Raw genomic sequence first — 25,876 nt, 5'->3', positions numbered from 1 at the left:
ATTAATAAATGTAGAAAAATAAGGGAAATAGAAAACCGGCATTTGAATCCCAAAGTAGTGATTACTGAAGTCATGAACCCTTTAAAATTCATTTTAGCATTAAAGGATGCCAAAATGCTTGAGAAAACATCGAGTATAGATCAGTAATTTATGTAGTCTAAAAGTATCTCCTCCAAGGAGGAAAATAGTAAATGTCTGTAGAAAAACTCAGCAGATCACATTAGCTAAGTAATCAAGTTAGATTTCACCAATAATAAGAAATATTGACTTCATGAACCTCCTGATGTGATCCACTGAGAAAGGCATTTCACCAATTCTCAACAAAAGTCCATAAACTCAATCTCATCATGACTCTCAAAATAACTGACAAGTATCCTTAAAAGGTATGAAATACGTGAATTATAAAGAAAGGCAAAGGTGAAGGGAGTAAGAAGACATGACAATTTAATGCAATGTGGGATCTGGATTACATCCTGGAATAGATAAAGGACATTAGTTAAAAACTGGTAAAACTAAATAAAGTCTGCATTTTAGTGAATAGTTTGTTACTAATGTTAACTTCATTTTGAGAATTGCCCAATGACTAAGTTATTAACAAGAGGGAACCTGGTTGAAAGGTATGTGGAACTCTTGTTACTATCTTTCACAATTGTTCTATAGGTTAAACTCTTTTAAAATATTTTTAAAATGCTTTTGCCTAAAAACACCTTTTCTTCAATTCTGTATATTACAACATTATTTCAGAAAAAAAAAAATCTACGCCATAAAAGTTCATGTCTTTTTAGAACTGGTAAATCATATATATTTCTTTGGGCACAAATGTATATTGACATATTCCTATGGTTATTAGAAAATTACATTTCTTCCTAAGTAATATCACCCTAATTTCTCTAATAATCCAAGAGTATAAACTACTCTAATATTGTAGTGGGTTCTTAATTAAGACAGGATAACATAATAGATGTTAAAATCCTTTGAAGTTTAGAGCCTTTAAATAGGCCATATGTAAAAATTTAAATTATCATGTTGAATATTTTATGTCAAATTTACCCTCATGGGTCAAATATTTCTCAAAGATAAACTTTCATCTCAAACATTTTAAAGTCTGTTTTGTTTTTAGCCCTATGAATTGCACAGCAACTGAGTGTCCCCACCCCGTAAATTTGAGACTGACTTTCCTCATGTTAAGTATTATTGAAGTAATTAGTCATTTTGGGCATTATATCTACTGGTGACCTGAATAAGTAAAATGTCCATTGAGAATCTAAAAGAGAATATATCTAACATAAGTCTCTCTAGATATTACCAAATGTATTTCCCCTAAAGTATTTTAGCTGAATTTATGAGATACAAAACTGAACACAATAGCAGAAAATTTAACTTCATTTTTCTAGATAGTGTCAACTAATTGGTAACATGCCATAAAAAACCCTTTCCTGGAGCATTTTAAAAGTCCAAGAAGAATCTTCAGTCTTCTCATGTATTATTTTTATTGCCAAGTTTGGCAGAGGACTTGGATGTGAGTGCATTTTATGGTTAGAGGAGAAACAAACAGGAGCTTTTATTAAATGAAAAAAGTATTCTTTGCTAAAACAGAAAAAGAGAGACAAACGGTGTGGTCACAATCACTGTAGTAGGCAGACCTGGGGATAGTTAGATGAGGCTTGTGCTTTACGGAAATTGAGTTCAAATAGAATGTTAACTTCTTTGAATTGACTCAGTGAAGGAAATTGATGTTGCACTGGCAAGAGGTAACAGAACTCACCCCAAATTTTATACGTTCACAGAACCCTTTAAAATTCTGCCTGTTGTAGGATCTCATTCCAGCAATAGTGTGTTAGATGTGTACTCTTTGTACTGGGCACTCTATACTGGGCATTGTGCTAGTATTTTACACATATAATTTATAAACATTATTGCATTAATGCTTACAACATCTTTAAAAGGCAGTTTACAATTGGGTTACTTGCCAGTTGTCATACATTTCTAAGTTTACTCCAGTGTTGTATAGAATTATGCAATGGTGCCTACATTATTTATTATTTTTAAAAAATCAGAAAATTTTATTTTTTAGTTCCCAACATATCAGATAATGGGCAGACCTTTGTTGTGTTGAGATCCTGAGACCAAAGTTTACTACGTTAGCTCACATCTCTGAGGGAAATTCCCCTATTTCCTGAGCAACTCATCAAAGTGAACTATAGAAGAAACAGAATTTCTATTGATGAAGAAAGATATATAGTAGGATACAATGTCCTCCTCTGATATATGATATTTTACATTTTGGAATATTTTTCAGATTTTAATTGTTTTGTTTCTAAACACGCAAGTTTGCTTCAAAAAATCTAATTTTCCTGACTTACATTTTTTAACTATTATGTTATCAATTTCTTGCCCTTGTAATAAGAAACCTAGAATTGATATGTTTATTTTTCACTGTATATGTCATTTCACATTCATATTTTGAACTTCACTGTTGTCTGTATTGAATAGATGTAAAAACTATTAACTTGCTAAAGTAAACATGATTATTAAAAAGAATTAAGAATTATATAGTTAAACCAGAACAAATAGGAACAAAAATGCCCTTTGTATTTGTTCATAATTTAAGATGATGTTCTTTCCATATTTTTTATATTTACTTTAGATGGGAAATAATATAAATGAGCATAATTTTATAAATACTTGTTCATGTCTTTTGCCCACATTTATCAGGCTTGTCTTTGTCCCGCTGAGTTCCTTGTAGATTCTGAATATTTTCTATCATTCTAGGTACTCTTTTGATTATATCTTTTGCTGTGCAGAAGCTTTTTAGTTTCAGTCCCATTTGTCTATTTTTTTTTTTATTGCATTTGCTTGAGGTCATAGTCATAAATTCTTTGCCTAGGCCAATTTTAAGAAGAGTTTTTACTAGGTTTACTTCTAGGATTTGTATTGCTTCAGATATTATATTTAAGCCTTTAACCCATCCTGAGTTCATTATTGTTTATGGTGAGAGACAGGGATCCAGCACATTCTTCTGCGTGTGTTAGAGACCGGGATCCGGAATATTCTTCTGCGTGTGTTACAGACAGGGATCCAGGACATTCTTCTGCGTGTGTTAGAGACCGGGATCCGATACATTCTTCTGCGTGTGTTAGAGACAGGGATCCAGGACATTCTTCTGCATGTGTTAGAGACCGGGATCCGGTACATTCTTCTGCGTGTGTTAGAGACAGGGATCCAGGACATTCTTCTGCGTGTGTTAGAGACAGGGATCCAGCACGTTCTTCTACGTGTGTTAGAGACAGGGATCCAGGACATTCTTCTGTGTGTGTTAGAGACAGGGATCCAGCACATTCTTCTGTGTGTGTTAGAGACAGGGATCCAGGACATTCTTCTGTGTGTGTTAGAGACAGGGATCCAGCACATTCTTCTGTGTGTGTTAGAGACCGGGATCCAGGACTTTCTTCTGCGTGTGTTAGAGACAGGGATCCAGCACATTCTTCTGCGTGTGTTAGAGACAGGGATCTAGCACATTCTTCTGTGTGTGTTAGAGACAGGGATCCAGGATATTCTTCTGCGTGTGTTAGAGACAGGGATCCAGCATATTCTTCTGTGTGTATTAGAGACAGGGATCCAGGACATTCTTCTGCGTGTGTTACAGACCAGGATCCAGGACATTCTTCTGCGTGTGTTAGAGACAGGGATCCAGCACATTCTTCTGTGTGTGTTAGAGACAGGGATCCGGCACATTCTTCTGCGTGTGTTAGAGACAGGGATCCGGCACATTCTTCTGCATGTGGTAGAGACAGGGATCCGGCACATTCTTCTGCGTGTGTTAGAGACAGGGATCCAGCACATTCTTCTGCATGTGTTAGAGACAGGGATCCAGCACATTCTTCTGTGTGTGTTAGAGACAGGGATCCAGGATATTCTTCTGCGTGTGTTACAGACCGGGATCCAGCACATTCTTCTGTGTGTGTTAGAGACAGGGATCCAGGACATTCTTCTGCGTGTGTTACAGACCGGGATCCAGGACATTCTTCTGCGTGTGTTAGAGACAGGGATCCAGCACATTCTTCTGTGTGTGTTAGAGACCGGGATCCAGGACTTTCTTCTGCGTGTGTTAGAGACAGGGATCCAGCACATTCTTCTGCGTGTGTTAGAGACAGGGATCCAGCACATTCTTCTGCGTGTGTTACAGACCGGTATCCAGGACATTCTTCTGTGTGTGTTAGAGACAGGGATCCAGCACATTGTTCTGTGTGTGTTAGAGACAGGGATCCAGGACATTCTTCTGTGTGTGTTAGAGACAGGGATCCAGCACATTCTTCTGCGTGTGTTACGGACAGGGATCCAGGACATTCTTCTGTGTGTGGTCCCCGCACTCTCCCCTCTGTGCACTGGAGATGGGTGGGGTCTGGGTCTCCACAGTCTCCCCTCTGTGCACTGGAGATGGCCGGGGTCTGGTTATCCGCAGTCTCCCCTCTGTGCACTGGAGATGGCCGGGGTCTGGTTATCCGCAGTCTCCCCTCTGTGCACTGGAGATGGCCGGGGTCTGGGTCTCCGCACTCTCCCCTCTGTGCACTGGAGATGGCCGGGGTCTGGGTCTCCACAGTCTCCCCTCTGTGCACTGGAGATGGCCGGGGTCTGGGTCTCCACAGTCTCCCCTCTGTGCACTGGAGATGGCCGGGGTCTGGGTCTCCGCCGTCTCCCCTGTGTGCACTGGAGATGACCGGGTTCTGGGTCTCCGCACTCTCCCCTCTGTGCACTGGAGATGGACGGGGTCTGGGTCTCCGCAGTCTCCCCTCTGTGCACTGGAGATGACCGGGTTCTGGGTCTCCGCACTCTCCCCTCTGTGCACTGGAGATGGACGGGGTCTAGGTCTCCACAGTCTCCCCTCTGTGCACTGGAGATGGCCGGGTCTGGGTCTCCACACTCTCCCCTCTGGGCACTGGAGATGGGTGGGCTCTGTGTTTCCAGTCTCCCCTCTGTGCACTGGAGATGGCCGGGGTCTGGGTCTCCGCACTCTCCCCTCTGTGCACTGGAGATGGGTGGGATCTGTGTTTCCACAGTCTCCCCTCTGTGCACTGGAGATGGCCGGGGTCTGGGTCTCCATAGTCTCCCCTCTGTGCACTGGGGATGGCCGGGGTCTGGGTCTCTGCACTCTCCCCTCTGTGCACTGGAGATGGCCTGGGTCTGGGTCTCCGCAGTCTCCCCTCTGTGCACTGGAGATGGCCGGGGTCTGGGTCTCCACACTCTCCCCTCTGTGCACTGGAGATGGGTGGGGTCTGGGTCTCCACAGTCTCCCCTCTGTGCACTGGAGATGGCCGGGTTCTGGGTCTCTGCACTCTCCCCTCTGTGTACTGGAGATGGCCGGGGTCTGGGTCTCCGCACTCTCCCCTCTGTGCACTGGAGATGGGTGGGGTCTGTGTTTCCACAGTCTCCCCTCTGTGCACTGGAGATGGCTGGGGTCTGTGTCTCCACACTCTCCCCTCTGTGCACTGGAGATGGCCGGGGTCTGGGTCTCCATAGTCTCCCCTCTGTGCACTGGAGATGGCTGGGGTCTGGGTCTCTGCACTATCCCCTCTGTGCACTGGAGATGGCCTGGGTCTGGGTCTCCGCAGTTTCCCCTCTGTGCACTGGAGATGGCCGGGGTCTGGGTCTCCGCAGTTTCCCCTCTGTGCACTGGAGATGGCCGGGGTCTGGGTCTCCGCACTCTCCCCTCTGTGCACTAGAGATGGCCAGGGTCTGGGTCTCCACAGTCTCCCCTCTGTGCACTGGAGATGACCGGGTTCTGGGTCTCCGCACTCTCCCCTCTGTGCACTGGAGATGGACGGGGTCTGGGTCTCCATAGTCTCCTGTCTGTGCACTGGAGATGGCCGGGGTCTGGGTCTCCGCAGTCTCCCCTCTGCTGACTGGAGATGGCCGGGGTCTGGGTCTCCACATTCTCCCCTCTGTGCACTGGAGATGGCCGGGGTCTGGATCTCCATAGTCTCCCCTCTGTGCACTGGGGATGTCCGGGGTCTGGGTCTCCGCACTCTCCCCTCTGTGCACTGGAGATGGCTGGGGTCTGGGTCTCCACAGTCTCCCCTCTGTGCACTTGAGATGGCTGGGGTCTGGGTCTCCATAGTCTGCCCTCTGTGCACTGGAGATGGCCGGGGTCTGTGTTTCCACAGTCTCCTCTCTGTGCACTAGAGATTGCTGGGATCTGGGTCTCCGCAGTCTCCCCTCTGTGCACTGGATATGGCCGGGATCTGGGTTTCCACAGTCTCCCCTCTGTGCACTGGAGATCGCCGGGGTCTGGGTCTCCACAGTCTCCCCTCTGTGCACTGGATATGGCCGGGGTCTGGATCTCCACAGTCTCCCCGCTGTGCACAGGAGATGGCTAGGTTCTGTGTTTCCACAATCTTCCCTCTTGTGAACAGGCATCCTTTATCTCTCTTTGTATGTCCAAACTTCCTCTTTAGTTAAGACACCAGTCAGATTGTATTAGAATCTGCCTGAGAACATCATTTTAACTGAATCACCCTGTGTCCAAACACAGTCACATTCTGAAGCTCTGGGGGTTTGGGCATCACCATATGAATCAGGCGGGGGGAGGAACACAACTCAGTCCCTGAGAGTCTGTGAGTTCTGATAGTGTTTTTGTGTGCAGGTTACCAGTTGGGTTTAAAAGACTGCAGGAAGAATTTCAGATGAAGTGTTAATCAGGCTGGAGTTGCATGGGCCAATTAGTTCCGCTTTTTCCTTGGATGTGAAATAACCTAACTGTAGATGTGCTGGATTAGAAGAAAAACACGGAGGAATCTGTGTGTGGATCAATTGCAAATGTCCCCACTAATGGAGCTTCAACTCAAACCTGGGAGCACACCTTTGTATTTTTTCTCCATTCTGTTCTGAAGTTAGAAATACACAAGAAATTACGAGTGGCTTAACTTTAAGGGGAAATACTGAGGGCAGTGGAGAAAGTCACTTTTATTCTGAGAGAGGCAGTCAACTTTCTCCTTTGTACCCACTACATTCTTTACACTGTCTGGATCTTAGTTGGTGATCTCCACCCAGGCTGAGTGTTCTGCTGAACCTCCTTCATGCCTTTAAGTCCACTTTTACCAAGCTTGATTGGATAGAGACTCACAAAAGATGCCTCTTGAACATCCAAGTACAGTTCTCTACCATAACAGGTGTTTGAGCAGTCCAAGAGAAGGTTTACTTTGACATATTTTGGACAAAGGGGGTTTGCAAAGAGCAGCCATTGACTCGAAGTCCTTAGATTCCCTCTTGAATTTGTCTGCTCTTATCTCTGTAGTGCTAAAAATTTTAAATGAAAACAATTACAAACCTCTTCTCTTTCTAGCATCATAATGCCTTCTCCCCCATCCTCTTCACTACTCTTTATAAAACTAAAATCTCCCCAAATCTAACCTATGTTGGCTTTCTCTTTTTGAAATGGCTATTAGAATTATGACATGCTTCAGTGGATAGGTAGAAAGAATCCAGAGAAACGTGTGAGTGGTGAGAATGTGTATGTCTGCAGAGTATGAAGAAGGAAGACATGCATGGAGCATCGAACGGATCAGGAAAACGTTACCGCTTAATTATAAAGGTCTGCACAGATGCTGACCAGAAGTCTTTATGACATTGTCAAGGCCGTGTATTTTCTAAAAATATAAGCAAAAGAAAAAAAAAAAACATGCAACGCCCAAGATTTTAAAGATACTGACTAAACATTTATGCTATTTTGCTTTTAATGGCTCTACAATTACTTCCCTCATGAAAACCTAAAGACACCATGTCTTAGCAAGGTGGCCTGATGCTCTGTGTGCTGCGTTATCTGAGGCTTGGGACCGTGGGTCATTAGCATTGGACGTCAAACTAGTGTCTTCCCAGATCCCTGGACTGAATTGTACAGATAATGGACCATACAGTGTCTGCTTCTGTTTACAATTTTTGTGTCCTTTGCCAAGTGGATTAAGGTGGAAAAAGAAGAGATTGCAGCATTCCAGTTGACGTGCATCTCTCAAAGCATTACTGTGTAGAGTACCATGCCACGTCGAGACCACTGATAAAGTATTCTCATGGCAGGAGCAACTTTTTCCACGGTGCTGCTGACACAGAAGAGATGGTAGTACCCTGAATTCCATTTCTCTTTGGGGCAGGTGCCTTTAGTTTTTTCCTTTTGTGTGGCCCCCACCATTTACTGACCTCCTTTTCTTTGTTCCCATTGGCTTACAGGTAGCCATGCATAAACCTTTGACAAGAAAGTTGACATTGCTTGGGAGAAACTGCAGTGATTTTGATAAATCATCGGCGGGGTTTGGGACATCGCTTATAATAAGGCTAGCTCCCTAGCTTTATTCATCCTGGGAAATATAAATAGATTTATTTTCCACTCTTCTTCACACCTATCTCAACTCACTTCTCATGATCATCTGTGTGAAAGAGATTTCTGTAATCTGTACATCCCAGATATATAAGGAATAATCTATACATTCCAGATATATAAGGAATATTAAACCAGGGAGTAAACAATGACACATCACAAGACGTGTATATATATAGCCAATACTACATGTTTAGTGAGTGCTTATTCTGTGCCAGGCACCATGTTAAGAGATTTCCACATATGCCTTATTTTTACAAAATAATAAAAAACTATCTTTAGAGGAGAAAATTGAGGGTTAAAGATGTTACATAACTGATCCAGTTTTACCCAGGTAGTCATAGAGAAACCAGGATGTGAACCCAGGAATTTAGAATTCATTATCTTAAACATTAAGAGTTCTCTTTCTAAAGTGAATCTGACCACCTGAGTATTTACTTTCAAGAAATATGGGTGGAGAAAACTATTTTTTGTTGGGGAAAAGTTAGTTTAGAAATTTAAGTCAAATCCATAGTGTTCCATTTGTCTACAGCAGGAAAAAGATGGTTATTTTATTTAAAGGTTTTACCTTTTATAAAATTGAAAGGGACAGTGATGGTCCAATAGCTATATCTCAGCCTATCCTTTGCCCTTTCAAAGCATTTAATCCTAAACAATTTGTGTGCAATTGACAAGCCTCATCTTTCTAATTGAAAAAATCTTCCTGCATTCCAATTACAAGTAGAAGAGAGAGATTGAAGTCCAATGAAAATGAGATTAGAATGAAATAGGAATCATCCTTATTTTTCCTCACTGGAGAGTAAGGAACTTCTCAGCACCCTTACAGGGCTATTAGACTCTCTGTGAGATTCATTGTGTCTCTTCCTTGGACTGGTCTACATATTAAGAGAAAGAGATGAAAAGTCAAAATTGGTGTGAGGTGGTAGAAATTCTAACTACCACATAATTCTCTGATTTTTAAAAATCAAGAATGGGAAAAGATGCCTGAGAGAGTATATATGTAAGTTCTTATTAGGATAGATTAGCTTAAATGTTATGACATTATGATTTAGAAAGTGCTCCAGATCCTCATGGCTGGGAAAATGGCAAAAAGCCATTTGTAAGGATGTGCGGGGTGGCTCTTACATTTCATCTTTCTCATTCTCACTGTTTAGTGATATCTATCAGTGGCCCTGCCTGTTTTTGTAGCTGTTAAACCATTCTTCTGTGTTAAATGCTACACCTCTGGCACAAAAGAACTCTTTAGTATGCGTGATAACAGGGTATGACCTTTAATTTATCAGAGTAGGTTCTGTATTTCGTTATCAGCTTGTCCCTGATGCTTTTCATTTCTTGCTGCTGGTTTTGATATGATATTCCAGCCTCTTTGCAGTGGGAAGCCAACAGCTTCCAAAGGCTTAAGGAAGAAAGTGTAAACAGCCGTTCATTGCACATAGGCAGTGAGGTCTAAAATGTATAAGGTTGTTCCTCCCTAATCTGATAAAAAATTTTAGTTCATACATTTTATTTTATTTTATTTTTTATTGTTGGAGATTCATTGAGGGTACAACAAGCCAGGTTACACTGATTGCATTTGTTAGGTAAAGTCCCTCTTGCAATCATGTCTTGCCCCCAGAAGGTGTGGCACACACCAAGGCCCCCTAGTTCATACATTTTTTATTGTAAGTAGCTATTAGGAACAAGCACGTCTACCATCTTTGTGTAAAGGACACTAGATATCTTAATGTAGACACACACAGAGGGATGTGAAGGCAGAGATTTCTTAAGCAAGAATTTCTTAGACAGACACTAAGCTTCTCATTTCTTCCCCAAAGCACCACTGGACTCTGCAGTAGAGACCCTGTGGTCTTCGATACCCAACATCACAGCAGTCTCACATGCAGACATTGTTTCACTGGGTACAAAGGCCTGCTGTTTCCCATTAGGGGGCAGATGTCATCTGCAGCAGTAGTCATGAGCAGACCATTGCAAGGCCCATGCCTGCTCTCTCCAGCTGCGTGGGCCATGCCTGCTCTCTCCAGCTGTGAGACTGACAGATTGGGCTCTTGGGTTGCACCACCCGCTCTCGCCATAGCATTCATTAAGATACCTCATTTAATTTAGAGAGAGTATGTGCATGTGTGTTTAGTAAAATGTGTATAGATTTAGTATCAATAATATAAAATTTAAATTTAAAAAGAGATCACCTATAATTCCTCTATCCTTCCATAAATATTTTCAGTTTTACATTTTTTTTTTACATTTTACATTTATAGTACATTTTTATCTAGGTGAGCTAGGTGGAATCATTTGTGTTCCATCACCCTTTCTTTCCCCTAATCCATTGTCTTCTCTGAAAGTATAGTTCACATGGGTGATTAATTGCCTACTTATGCCAGGTTATCTGTTATCTTGAATTTTCACTTGAATCTTTAATTGTGTAACTTTACACCTAAGAAGGGTAGGTGTAAATACTTACCCTGGGTTATTGACAGGTGTCATGGGAGCGCCGGATTAGTGGCTAGAGCTGTTAAAGGGAAAATCAGAGATAAGACATAGACAGACAAGAAGAAGAAAGGAGGAAATAGGAAGTAAACAAAATTCACTGTTACCTGCTGTAAAATTCTATCTCTGCTCTCACAAGCTGGTGAATTACGGTGATCTTTTAATTTACAACTAAGACCCTTTCCTCATTACCAGCTTGTTTCTAGAGAGGGTCAAAATAAAAAATAAAAATAAAGCAGTGAACTTGATAGACTATCATGCCTGGAGCCTTTCTTATAGGTTAGAGGTTAAGAAAAGGAATTCCTGGAACGTTCTAGGTCTCAAGTGGCTGTGCGTGATACAGCATCATTATAAAAGAAAAAATTAAATTACTGCTTCTCACTGGATCACCACTGTAATACATATTTGATCATTTTACTTACCTCTGCTTCACTATCTTAATCTGTAAGATGGAGATGATAAAAATGTCCTCTGGAAAAATCCTCAAGGATTTGGAGAAAGTTACTGATTTGATGTACCCACAAGGGCATTCTCACCCCAAGCCTGATAAGACAGAACCTGTATAGACAGGACCATGACATTTTCCATTACATAAGAGAATGCTGTAAGAATTAAAGGAAAAATGTTGGGCCTTTATGACTCAGACTGTTATAAAACATTGCTTTAATAATGATTCCATGGAATAGCTTTGGAGTCAGAGATAACCAGATTCAAAGGGTTTCTTTTTCTATTATGCATGATGAAACACTAGTTACATCTTTTTGAGCCTCAGTTTTTCCATCTGTAAAATAAGTACTTATGATCTGGGATCGAGATCAGAATGAAAGGGGATGACTTCTACTAGCAAGTAGTACAATATAGGAAACATAAAGCTATTCAGTGCATGGTTTTCCTATTTCCGGGTGGTCCTGTGTTTTCTTTGATTCCTTTACCTACAGACAATGTTCATAGTGAAAAACAATATCTCCTAGGATACATGCAACTTCGATGTATTCTGACTGGCTAACCCTGTTGTCAGGGAAGATTCTGATAGTGTGTGTTAATCATTCATTGCGGTCACAAAGGTCAAGAAGACAATTCAAAGTCCTCACTACTGAATAGCAGCAATGAATTGGGCATACTCTGAAGGGCCCTGATCTCGTGTTATGAGGACTAGAAGATCCTTAACTTCTACTTCCTAATTTTGTTTTAATTTTGTATCATTTTTGCCTTAGTTAAACCTATAAATTCTTTTCCTTGCAGGACTTTGATATATTTATTGGAAGCAAAGTATTCTTGGAGAGTTTATGTTAAAAAGGAAAATAAATATAAATTCATTGTAAGAAATCACCACTAAAATTAGTCTAGAAAAAGGGTAGTTTTTAAAAGGATATATATTTCTGAAAGTGCATTAAGTTCAAGACTGTCTTGTGTACACAGTTCAATAGAGAATTGAAGTACTTGCAGAAATTTTTCCCAACTAAATCAACTGTCAGCTCTCTATGCAATTAGAAACAAAAAGATCCCAAGCAGTATTAATTTCTCTCTTAAAGTGTATGCACTACAGTAGAGCCCTCCTGAAGCTATCAATCATTGATTTATATTTAAGCATAAAATATTTTATAAGAGACTGGTTTGCCCTGTTATATACTCCAATGGCAAAATCATAATTGAAAGAGGGTAGGAATACAGAGTCATTTTATACATGGGTTCACATACACAGAATAAATAGATGCTAACAACTTTTCCGCCTTATGAATCTTGAACAACAGATACTACTATATTGACATGCAACAAATACACCAGTGGGTTCAGGTTCACTTACAAATTCCTTGTGCAATAGTTACCTCAAGCCCAGCAATGTGTTATACGCAAGGTATATAGCAGTAAACAAGATAGACCTGGGCCCTGCTCCTGAGAAACCTGTTGCTTAGAACCCAGGATTTGGTCATGATTATAGATATTGCTGCTAAGAATGCATAATGGGAGAAGGAGCCATTAAGTGTAATAATTTGGTAGCAAGTGACAGAGGGCATTCATCCTTAAGAAACATATAAGCTGTTAAGAGAAATAAGTTAGCCAGACTTAAGACCTGCGTACAAGTGTTTGTATTTGTGTTGGAGTTGTATAAGGATGTTGAGGAGTACATGTATGCTGAAAATTTGCAAGGCCAAAGAACAATGATATGTTTAAAATGGATTGGCTTAGCTAACAGAATTGAAAAAGCTATTACGTGATTAGAGTTTAGAGTTAGACATGAATTGTTCAGGTTGAGATGGAGATGTCGGCAGGAGCCAGATACACAAACACACATGTATATGATGTGCACACATCTTAATGATATAGAAGACAAAGTAATACATGGTACAAATATTTTCATTAGAACAGCTATATATTTTTCAAAATTTTGTTCCTGAGAAAATGTTAATTATGTTCAAGATTCACTTATTTGGAAAATTATGAATGATCTGTAAGGCACCACACATACAGCATTTAGTTTAAGATTATAATGCTGCTCTTAAAACTAGAATAATTTTACAAAACTATAAGCTTTTACTTTGCCTCTGGGCCTAGGTGTATCCAAATATCATATCGTCGCTTAAAATCAAAGGTCTAAAGACAGACTCCTAATCTCTTGAAGTATAAATAGCTGTCAGAATCCCCCCCTTTTTTTGTTTCCTTTCTTAATGTTAAAAACTCAGGAAATAAGAAACCTTCAAAAGAAGCAAGTAGCTTTTTTATTGTAATTTTCCTTTGATATTCTAGACAAATTCTTGGTTTATACCTTGCTTTTTCTTTATTTTTTCCAAATATATTAATGTGTCACATCAAGCAATGACACTTTTATTTCTGAGGAGAAATTATACAAGAAGGGGGAGAAGTAATAATGGAAGGAGAAAACTAGACATCAGTGTTCTTCAGATAGCATCTTCCTACCAGCTAACAGTTATAAAATTATGATTAAAATCTTGTATCCTCTCATTCTCTGAGTCACACTATGAAATTTAACTCCAGTTCAAGGATCTGAGTTTAATTGCTCCTTGCAGTTTACCTTTATTCTTTGAAATCAACTGTTTTCTAGAAACCTACAAGTTCACATAGAATTAATACATGAAAGTGTGACCAAATGTTGTTTGTTAAATGGCGCCTTAGTCCATGTGTACCTCTATAACAAACTGCTATAGACCGGGTGGCTTATAAACAATAGAAATGTATTTCTCACAACTGGGGAGATTGAGCAGATTCCGTGTTGAATGAAGGCTTGCTTCCTGGTTCACAGATGGCCATCTCCTCACGCGTCCTCCCACGGCACAAAGAGGTAAGAAGATCCCTGGAGCCTCTTTTAGAAGAACATTAATTCTGTTTATGAGGGTTCTGCCTGCATGACCTAAGCATTTCCCAAGGGCTCCACCGCCAAATACCACCACATATTAGGAATTCGATTTCAACACATGAATTTGGGAGGAATACAAATATTCAGTCTCTACAGGTGGCAAAATAAAACTATCTGAGATTTAATCAAAATAGAAGGCATTGCATTCCAAGTATGAATAATCATATTTTCCTTTTCTTTCTTTCTGGAGCCTTATTTGAAGTATCTTTCATGTTTAGTACCTTATGCCTAAGTTGCCACTCCATTTAGAGTTTGTACCCAACAAGTGATTGTGGTGGCATTACTATAAAAGGTGAGGGTCCACTTGTCAAAATATGTAATTCTGTAGCAGTTGAAAGTAAAACCAAAGTTTCTATGCAATTTCATGGCTTGAAAATAACTTTGAAGGAAACATGTATGTTGTTGGTGACATTTTCAATAAAGGTATTAACATATAAAACCCAAAATCAAGAGGAAAAAGAAAAAAAAAACTTATCCTTTCTTTATTAGAGGAAAGAAAGTATGATTCTAAATTATCTTTTGACTATTCACCCAGAAGCTTTGTTTTCATAAATTTAACCTATGTACTCAACAGATGACTATAATTGAGTTTGATGCTTTTAGAAACAGTTGAAATTCTTCACAAACCCTTTTTATAATCCAAAATGAATAAATCTTTTGGAAGTAGGTCATTATTGCTTTATCCTTTCCTCTGATTTAAAAAACTCAAAGGTGAAATGTCTTCTCCCAAAGGTTCACCTTTGTTTTTGATTTGAATTTTCAGTTATGTTCAATTTATGTTTTATCGTACCCATAAGGTTGAGCCTGCTTCTGTCAACCATTCACCAAAGCTCAGTATAATATTTCTATATCTCAGCATGCTTGGTGTTAAAACCTGAACCTTTCCATAGAAAGGAAAAGGTAATGGAAAATTATATTTGTCTTTGGCCTTTCAAGTCAAATGCGTAACTTCATATCCTTTATATTTCAGATAAGGTCTAGAACTATGGACAGGATTAAATGTAGTCAACCAAAATCATACAAAGCTACTGGATGATAGTTTACAAGTAAATATCATTATGAATTTGTGATGAAATAAAATGCATCTTGAAAAATTACTAGAAACAATATACCTCAATTGTACTGTTAATATGTAATTTTTTAAGAAAATCATGAAAAAAAAAGAAAATCATGAGATAGAGGTAAAATATAGGCTTAGTCCTGGTGAACCTAAATAATCTAAACTATTTTATATCTCCTAGCACAAGAGTATGAAGGGAATCTGCTTAAGGATGTTTTCATATGTATATGCATTTATACACACATATATAATGTGTATATATGATTTTTAACAATGTTTTCATATATATATGATTTTGCCACAGAAAAGTCATTATTTTTTTCTATTCAAGTATAAGAACAAAGAATTTAGAGACCTCTGTAAATGTTAAAGTCTGTCCTTGGACTTCAAAATCAAGTCTTTCAGTTAAGAAAAAATGTTCTCTAAACTAGCAAGCATCTGATAGTCACAGATAACGGGAGTATATGAGTCTCTTTATGTGGCTCCATTCCTTATAAGTTATTGCCTATTTTCACACTTGTCTCTGCTGCCTACTCAGTTTTTTAAATCTCTTTACAGTTGTTGATAGGTGACCTCTTTGTTAATCATTGGGAATATGATTTTTGTGTTCTTTTAGCTAAAACTCATCAAGGATCCTCAAAAGCATTGATTTAAGTCACATCATACCAATCAAATTCGTTCTTCTATTTAGTACCAAAGGAATAGAGGCCGGTGGTATGTGGGTGTGTATCTATTCATGTGTTTTATGTATTCTTTTTCAGAATTGTTAAAAATGAATACATAGATCTTTCTTTTTTTTTTCCACCTGTCTTATTTAGGACTTTCTTTACTAATCATAACTATGATTACCTCTTTTTTGGCAGGGAGAAATTATTAAACAAATAGTGAACTTATTGATTATATGGATGTTGAAATCAGTAACCATCTATTAAAAAATAAAATTATAATGAACTATGTGGAGTTTCCTTTGAAAAGTACGAAGGGAAGCTTAGCTATAAATGGCTTGTTCTCTGGATAGAAGTATGCTCTTCACATTTGCATGTTGTTAGGCTAGGGGGATGAGTTAATGGTAGCACAGAAACTGTAAGATCTAAAACTAAAATTTTCTTCACTACTTCATTATACAGCTATTTCACAGGAGGTTATGCAATAGGTATTGTGCAAGCTAGCACCAAAGAAATAACAAAACTGCACATAGTATTTGGCCTCATGGAGATTTAGAGTTTAAAGAAATCACATTTACTGAATATGTGATTACAAGGTCAGTGCTCGTTTCTAAGGGCATGTTTGAGAAGCAACAAAAGCATGTAGTGAAGGGTCCTGATGTAACTTGAGGCCAACAGGGAGCAGCTCCTGAGAAGGTAATGCTCCTGTCAAGAGAAGCATTCAGTAACGATGACTGGCTAAAGAGAGAAGGAGATGAGGTAGGAGCAAGAGAGAGTATTTGAAATAAAATAAGCTCTGGTGAGCAGAAGAGCTTAGAAGAATTGAAAGGAGCCGCACAAGGCTAAAAGTTGGAAAGGTGTAATCCACCAATCCCCCTCCCTCTACCCACCTCCCCCTCCCTCCCCTCCCTTTCCCCCTGTTCTTAGGTTGTAACTGGGTTATAGCTTTCATGTGAAAGCCCTAAATTAGTTTCATAGTAGGGCTGAGTACATTGGGTACTTTTTCTTCCATTCTTGAGATACTTTACTAAGAAGAATATGTTCCAGCTCCATCCATGTAAACATGAAAGAGGTAATACACCTGCGGTGCATCTTACAAGGGTATGTGTGAAACTTGGTAAATGTGGCATGTAAGTGTCTTGGCACAGTAACTGAGAGAATGCCAGGAAGGCTATGTTAACCAGTGTGATGAAAGTGTGTCATACGGTCTGTGAAGCTAGTAAATGATGCCCCATGATCATATCAATGTACACAGCTATGATTTAATAAAAAAATAAATAAATAAGTTGGAAAGCAAGGCAATGATGATCAGGAGAGGGGCTGAGGGAGTCAGGAAGGAACCAGGTCGTGGATGTCTTCATAAACCTCATTAAGAGTCTGAGATTTTATTCTAAATAGAAAGGGTTATATAGACAAGTGGCATGATTAAATATTGGCTGACATAGGGAAAATGGGTGGGATTGACTGCAGAAAGGATGCAGGAAGATCTGTTAATACATTGTAGTAAAAATTGGACAAGAGGGAATTGGACCTAGATTTGGATAATCTTTGAGGGAATGTGGTCATTTTTGATGATGGAAGCACCCTAAAATGGCAAACAGCCATACTTGTGTGAGTGACAAAGAAGTTCTAAAGCAAAAGATATGTGTTTTTGGAAAATATTTCATGCTAGGTTTTCAAATTATGCGTGTAAAATGTTTATTCCATAAATCATAACAAAGCCAAGCACATGTTTCATCAATACTCATACTGCCCTAAGATAACAATATTACATTTTAGCTTGTTTTCAAATATAGGTAGTTATAGATGAAAACACACCAAGGAGAACATCAATCGTGCACACTCAAAAAAGGAGACTAGGGTTATACAGATAAAAAAAAATTTATCTGTTTCCTGAAACTGTATTTCCGCATTATAAAATATCATTTTGCAATGTTTTAACAGTTACATATATAGGGAAATGCACATCAATGTTTTCATTAAACTTTGTATTTTGATTTTAATATCAAAATGTAACATTAAATTTTAAATTGCATATTAATGTGACATATGGAATCAGATAGGCATGCATTGATAAATTGACAAGGTCTGTGGATAGCTCTTTCCTATTTCTTCAAAAGTATATGACCAGTGTTAGGATGGGTTTACTGTGGTAAGTATGAAGTCTCATAAGACTAGCATAAAACAGCATTTATCAATTATTGTAAATAAAAAAAGTCTAACTAATATCTTCCCCAGCAAAATGCTCCAGTCTTTTTTTACTTAAGTAGTACTACATTCAGTGGTTCTTTGCATTCTGAGTTCACATCTGAGCTATTGCAAAATGTCTTAGCTCAAATTTTCCTCTTAGTTAATTTAAATGAAATAGAAAAAACTCTTCTTCAATATTAAGCACTAAGATAGCAACTGAGATTCTTTCTAAGTGCTTTATAAATCAAGAAAACACTCATATATTTGCAAACATTATTCAAGGTCAATTTAAACAAAAGTTTCTAGCAGATAATTTTTTATTTGAAGAAGCAAGGCTCTCAGTGTAGATCTATGAATAGGAGGCACTGTCTTTGGCATTTATTTGTTCCTGCAGCTATCACACCTTTTTAAGAATAACTTAATAAAAAGCCAGAGTACAAGTCTATAAAAACACACATATAATTTTTTCAAATATTATAAGCTTCAACTTGTTAAGCTTTAAATGGAATTTAAGGGCACTCAATAAAGTCACTTTTGTCAAAGCCTTTTCCTATAATAACATATTTGGATGATGCAAGATGTAGTCTCTTGTGATGTCCAAGTGATTGATTAAACCAATTTATGTGGAATATACAAGAAACTGTTTGGACTTTGTGGTTTTCTTAAATGAGGCGAATGAGAATTTCTGTTTTCTGACTAGGAAATAAAGTCTGCTAGCCCTATTTTAGATGCTTCAGTGTGCCAAAGTTGTTATTAAGTCTGGTGTTCATAAATTACTAATCTGGAATAAGAGGTTGAATGTATTTTGAAAACTTAAACCTGTTTCACCTGAACATGTTTAACTAGTTAATAAGAAACATCCAAAAGACAAAACCCTGAGGTCAATGGTCATTTTTTGTAAAGCTATTATATGCTGTTTAAACTGGTTGTTCGGGTCTGTCTATAACATAAGTTTAATAACCTAGTTCAAATGCAGATTTCTAATTTTCAATTAACATAGGAATAATTTTGTTTGCTAAAATAAAATAAATGAATGAATGATAAGTCTGAAACATGAAATGTTCCAGGTAGAACTTTTTAAAATTCCAAATTTCAAAAAATCATGTGGCAACTGTATAGCTCAAGCTTTAAGTATTAACTTTTAACCTTTGACCTTACAGATTTTAACCAATGAAATGTCTCTTTAAACTTTAAAGGAAACAATGATAACGAGCGCCTGGCGATTGCTAGACAGCGAATTCCATATCGACTTGGTCGAGTAGTTGATGAATGGCTACTCGACAAAGGTAAAAAACATTGATTAAAACTTCAAATAAAAAAATAATTTGAACATAACCAAGTAGTACTTCATTGTAACACTAATAAACATAAAAAATAAATTTTCCGTAAAACTAAATTAAAAACAAATTTAAAACAGTAAAATGTAGATAGTAATATTTGCATACCTTGTATAATAATTTATATACATTTTTAGACGTACAGCTGTTTAATAATCTTACCCAGTTAACTTAAGGTTAAAGGGACTGTTAAATATAATCCACTAACTCAATCTATGAAGGTACTCACAGCAAGCATTAACCCAAAATGATAAATCATTCATAGATTATATTACATGTTCCAGCCTCTAAATTATTAACTAAAATATATGTAGTTCTGTTATCTTTATCATGGTCCTGAAAAAAAAAAAAAAACTCTTTGTTTAAACTCTAGGAATCTTAAATAGCGGGCAATATGGATTGCCAGTCAAAACAAAGTCCCTTTAACGTTTGCAACGTTCTAAGAGCATTTGGGAACAAGCCCTAATTAAAACTGAACTTAAAGTTGTGTGCATGCTTTTTATGAGCAGAGAGCAATCTGCTAAAACTGGATACTCAATGTGATGATAATGGGACTGTTGCTAAGGATTGCTGTTTGATGGAAATGTGCCATGATTTCTCCATTGGTTTGTGTACCATTCCCGAAGCCGCTTTTTACATCTGAAGCTATTTTTTTTTTTTTCATTTTGTTTTGTTTTGATAGACTTGCTGAAAGCCAATCAGAAACATATTTTGGAATTTTTTCGTCTCTGACATGCTCAGTATAAACCATGCATTTCTTTTCAGTGTGATTGCCGGAAAAATAGAATAATTCAAAGAACCCTGGACTATTGCATTCAAAAACTAAACTTGACTACAGACTAGCATGCAGATACATATGGACATTATGTGAAATATGAAATTTTTATCATCTCTAAAATTAGATTTCAGCTGCTTTATACCTGTTTCTCTCAGTGGTAATTTCAGAAGGACAAATATTTGAAAAATCATAGTTATCTCACATTTTTTTAACAATTTAGACTTAAGAGACCCATCTTATAAGATCTTGAGGTAAAAAGGAAAAGGGATTTACCAAAAAAATATTTGTAATATATATCTTTGATTGGTCTTTTAGCAAAAGCACTACATTTACAATAATTTAAGAGTTTCCTAGTATTTACCAACAGTTCTGCATTTCATGGACACCTCATGTATAAGCAATGAATTATGAGCCAAATGCCTCTCTTATAGTTTATTGCTCTCATTATCCACCCCATGAAAGATTTGTTTTATCATCCTTTGTAGATGTAGAGTTCACAATCAACATTTTTGCATGTATGTAATATTATTTTTACAGGGCGTCAGCTCACAATCTTCAATAGCCAAGCAACCATAATAATTGGCGGGAAAGAGCAGGGCCAGCCTTTCCAGGGCCAGCTCTCTGGGCTTTACTACAATGGCTTGAAAGTTCTGAATATGGCAGCTGAAAACGATGCCAACATCGCCATAGTGGGAAATGTGAGACTGGTTGGTGAAGTGCCTTCCTCTATGACAACGGAGTCGACAGCCACTGCCATGCAGTCAGAGATGTCCACATCGATTATGGAGACCACCACGACCCTGGCTACTAGCACGGCCAGAAGAGGAAAGCCCCCCACGAAAGAACCCATTAGCCAGGTGAGCACGCGGTTTTCATTTCTTCATTTTGGACCTGTGATTATGAAAGTGGGCTTTTCTACATATGGGGTATTGCTAAAATTGGGTTTGTTTGTTTTTCTTAATCTCAGGCACCATAGCTTCCTTTGAGAATTCTTTAACATAGTGCCCTCAGTTTGAATACGAAATGTGTACATTCTGTGGATTAGAGGTTTGTGGATTTTTATAAAAGGCTTTGTTTTGGTTTGTTCGTTGCTAGATGATAGTCTTGATTCAAAAACCTCATCCAGCCCAGGTTGAGGGGACTGTCCACTAAGTACACAGGATTTTTGTTTTTAAGTTAAGCCAACAAGTAAATGCATGAAATATTTGACCGATCTTGTTTGTTTCAGCTCCATGCTTCATCAAAATTGAAAGAAAAAAAAAAAAGATCTTTAAAGAGATATTACAATACTATTTCTATTGTATTTTGACATTTTGCGATTTTGAATGTGTAGGCCTGTGGCTTTCTTGGTGATTAATAGGTCCACTGTGTTATTGTGTGTAAAAAAAAAAACACTTCCTTACTTTATCTGAGCACAGAAACCCAAAATGTAGTATTTAAAACCATCTTGTGCTTAGATATTTTATATACGTGACTGACTGCCCACAACTACAATTAAGTTCAATGAGATGATTGTTCAATCTTGTATCTAACATTTTTAAATAGTAGAATTTTTAAGTGTGATATCCATACAGCTTGTAAGTATATTCATGCAACCAAGATATACTTACACATTGACTACTGTGTATCAGGTTTGGGTATTGGTGATACAGCAATGATAAACATAGGGTAAAAAATCTATGAAATGTTGTTAGATGCTATGGAAATGTTATTAAATGCTATTAGCCCTATTTACATTTACAGCCTTTGTACATATTCAGTTGTCAATTTCTTAAGAATTGTGTATTTTCCTGGATCCAAATCGTTTTATTTTGTTTCATTATTGATGATCAGTGAATGTCTCCAGTAGGTGCCATATAAAGTTTTTCCAAATACATGACCCTTACATTTCTAGAACACAGCCTTCTAAAGAAGCAGGACTGGCAACATCAACAGCTTTTACTTTAAGTAGTTGAAACAGACCAGTATCAGGGCTGGAAGGAAAGTAATTGAAGGCAAATTCTGTTTGTATCAGCACCCTGGGTCTACTAATTAACATAGATTTCCCAGGAAAAGAAGAATATAGATCCTGCTTTTAACTTCAAATAGGAATGGGTGAAAGGAACAGAATAGAGGACAGGACAGTGTTCTGGAAGAAGTGAGATGATAAAAATAATTGTAAATACTATAAATTCCTAAATGTAATATCGCATGTTTTACACGTATAGACAGGCTTGTTCTCTTCTCTGGTTCCTTTTTTTTCCTACTTGCATTTGGCAACAAAGTAAAGTGGGGTATCTCACAGGATTTCATCAATATGCACATACTGGTTGCTCTCTACATGTGCCAGACACTGTTCTAGCCACGGAGATATATTGGTGAAAACAAACAGAATCTTCTGCACTCATGGAATATAATTATAGCAGGAATATTTGCATAGAGTGATCAATTTGTTAATTTTCTCTGTCTTGTTTGAATTTCAAGATTGTCGATAATATCACAGCACTTAGCACTTTCCATAAAGACTTATGACTTTAGACAGATTTATGTGATGTTAGACAGATTTATACTTGCTCAATAGCTCCACTTAACATCGGATCCTAGTATTTCTTTAAGGATTTGTTATTGTTGTAGACTCATGGTCCATTTTGTAATAAGCAAGTTATTAGAGTGAATCTGATATAAGAAAATGAAATACAAAAGAATTGATAGACTGTTTCCTTTATATAAAGTTATTTATAAGAGGATATTCTAGGCCATCCACATTTAGGAATATTTTTGTAAATATAATCTGAAATAATCAATATTTTTATTAATTGTCTTATTTTATCATGAAATAGAGTTGTCTAATTTCATATAATGAAATTAGAGTTGTTATAGCTCCTAGGTAAGCCAGCTATGTCCCAAAATAAGAAAAAAATTGTTAGCATTGTTTCACATATTTTTATCAATTTGTAACTGCTATATATTTTTAAATTTTTTTAAATGTGCAAAATAGATGTTTTATTTAAAACATAAATATTTGTAAGTGCAGAAATAAAAATTATGTATTTTATAATAATGCAAAAGGAAAACAATGAACTGCTTATTAATTGCTAATGAAGAGTCTGCTTTATTATGAACTGTTACATATTTAAAGATAGCAGTGGTTTATGGAAGTAAGTGATCTAATCAATTAGTGATTACTTGGTCCATTTAAGGAGATGTTATTGAGTTGAAAGGTTCATTTGAAAAGAGAGATTTTTAATCTTTAAGTTCTTAATAGCCCAATAACAATTAAATAATTTGGAAAAATACGTTACAAATATTCAATTGTGGCAACCGTATTTTAAAGTTAGGCTAATATAACAGTTCTTAAGAGTTTCTAATTTAATGATGTATATAGGATTGCAAATAATAATATCTGTATTTACTGGGTGAACCCGTTAGAGAAGAAAATAAATTATTTATTTTAGAAACAGAATCATTTGCTGCAACTTTTCCTTAACTCATCAACTGTCTTACTAAATTGTGTTCTAGGAAGGGTCATTTCATTTTTCAATAGGCACATTGGACTGTTTTCTCAATCAAAGTGTATTTTCCTCAGTGATAACACTGCGCCACTTAAGCCACAATGGCAATGCACCTTCAGGTGATTGCATGTTTTAAAACGATGGAAACAGATTTTTGGTCAAGCAGAATTAAATTGGATTCATTTCAAATAGATGAGATGAGGTTTGTTCAGCCATCCTGCAGGGCTAGTAATAGGGGAAAAATGTATTTCGGTTTCACAGACTCACAGAATATAGGAGTATTCATCAAAATATTCCTCATCAAAATTCCATTTACATTTTTACTTAAAAGTTAATTACGACTTAAAAATAAAGGACATTTCTCTTCTATGATGACCACGTTTCAGACTGATGTTTGCTTTTGAAAGATATGGTTTATATCCTGAAATAATGGGGACATTTAACAACACTTCTGATTTAATGACTTCTTTTTAATACAACTATAACATATTGGTAGTATATTATATGGATTACATGGAGTGTATAAAACCTGTTTTACTTAGAATATTTAATTTTTGTATATTTTTGTGAGACCCATTCATCTTATGAAAGAGAAAGTTTCCATAAAGCTAATCTCAGAAAGCGAAATTTAAAATAATAATTGATGCCATAATGTTCTTTGGAATACTGAGAGCTTATTGGAGCTGGGCTAGATTGTCAGGCAAGGTTTTTGGCTGCTAAGTGTTCCTTCCTCTTCCAAATAATCTGGCAATGTCTTATCTTATGTACGTATCTTTACAGAAATGAGTAAAGGTAAGCCAACATGCAAAGGGCAAAAGTCACTTTCTTCGTTTGCCAGTGTCTAGAAAGGAAAGTGGAACTGTGCTGTTTCTTTTAGGATCAGGATTGTGAAGTTTCTTCTGGAATATTCTTTGAAGCATATTTTATGATCTTTTGACTCTTTCCTTTGAGAATATTTGACCAGCTTTATTCATGGAGCATATGAATTATTTAGCAATGTCCTTTACTTAGACAGAGTGTAGTATAACTGAGCACATAGTCGGGGAGAAGACCTGGTCTCCACTTTCAGTACAGCCACCTATTTTATTTCTGACTTTTATATCATGTACATGGCCATGTATACCAGTTGGCCTGGATGGTCTTTGTGTGTACCTGGTGTCCTAATGTAATTAATAATGGTATCCATTTTGACTCTCAAAAGCATCCAGTTTTGGTGTGTAAGTTGTCCTGTGCTCTACTTTTAGATCATATATAAAATTTACCTCTGCAAGAAAATTTACTTCATAAGAATAATAAATATTAAGCTCTATCCTTCATGTTTAGAGCAGAAAGTGATTCTAGTGAGTTTGTAGCATCCCCAAGCTTCATCACCTTTTTTTCTTTTTTCATCTCATTTCACAAATCATGAGAAACGTGAGGAAGTAAGGCTTTGAGAGATTCTGGTTTTTGATTGGAGGGATGATAGTGTGCAACTCTTGGGAAGAATTTAAGTTAGAAAGAGAGAGAATTAGTAAATATGAAGGAAATGTGTTGAAACAGTTCTCTGGTTCCAGCTAGGCATTTTTTCAGGGTAGCATAAGCAAACCTACTCAAGGAAAGGAACTACTGGGAATTAGAAATGGGACAGTGGATTGTCAGAGGCATGTATTTCACATATGAGACATCCTATTGAAGTCAATGGCATTTGATTCCCAGGGGGGTTGTTTTGAAACGAAACCCAATTAGTGTTCAAGCAAGAAAAGAGTATTTGAATATACTGGACACTACTGTTGCTTGCTGGAGGTTTCGTAGGTGTTCATGAAAAATGAATGGTATTTGTTTTATTTGTTTGAAAAATGTAAGCAGAGCTTATACACATTCCCACGAAAAATCTTTAAAGCTAACAAAATACGTTTTGCATCTTCAAAGAACAAAATTTTATTTTTATTAAAAATACTAATTAACCTTAGCTATGGCTTCATTATTAAAAAATAGTAGCATTATTTATATTTACGTATGTTCCTGATAACCATTCTGCGTTTAAAAAATGCTGGTGACATGAATAATTAATCTTATTTTCCCTAGCCCAATCATTCTGCTGAACTCAAATTAATGTACATTTTTACAGCAAATTCTAGTGTATATTAGAAAGTA

At 37.3% G+C, this 25,876-nt stretch overlaps 1 protein-coding gene across 21 annotated transcripts in view; it reads left to right on the top strand.

Moving 5' to 3' along the window:
* The window catches only part of NRXN1 (neurexin 1), a 1,108,798-nt gene that overhangs the window by 951,947 nt on the left and 130,975 nt on the right, over nt 1-25,876 (top strand). For 12 of the 21 annotated variants that reach the window (XM_053587958.1, XM_053587968.1, XM_053587966.1 and 9 more), the window contains 2 exons: nt 19,334-19,423; nt 20,790-21,109. In XM_053587958.1, the coding sequence (XP_053443933.1) occupies nt 19,334-19,423; nt 20,790-21,109 (410 nt within the window). The remainder of the gene's footprint in view (nt 1-19,333; nt 19,424-20,789; nt 21,110-25,876) is intronic. The other 9 variants (XM_053587975.1, XM_053587974.1, XM_053587972.1 and 6 more) reach the window with 1 other exon arrangement.

Source organism: Nycticebus coucang, chromosome 4 (genome assembly GCF_027406575.1).
Source record: "Nycticebus coucang isolate mNycCou1 chromosome 4, mNycCou1.pri, whole genome shotgun sequence".
NCBI classification, from domain to species: Eukaryota; Metazoa; Chordata; class Mammalia; order Primates; family Lorisidae; genus Nycticebus; species Nycticebus coucang.
Note: the sequence above shows the minus strand (reverse complement) of the source record. Positions and strands in the feature narration are given on the sequence as shown.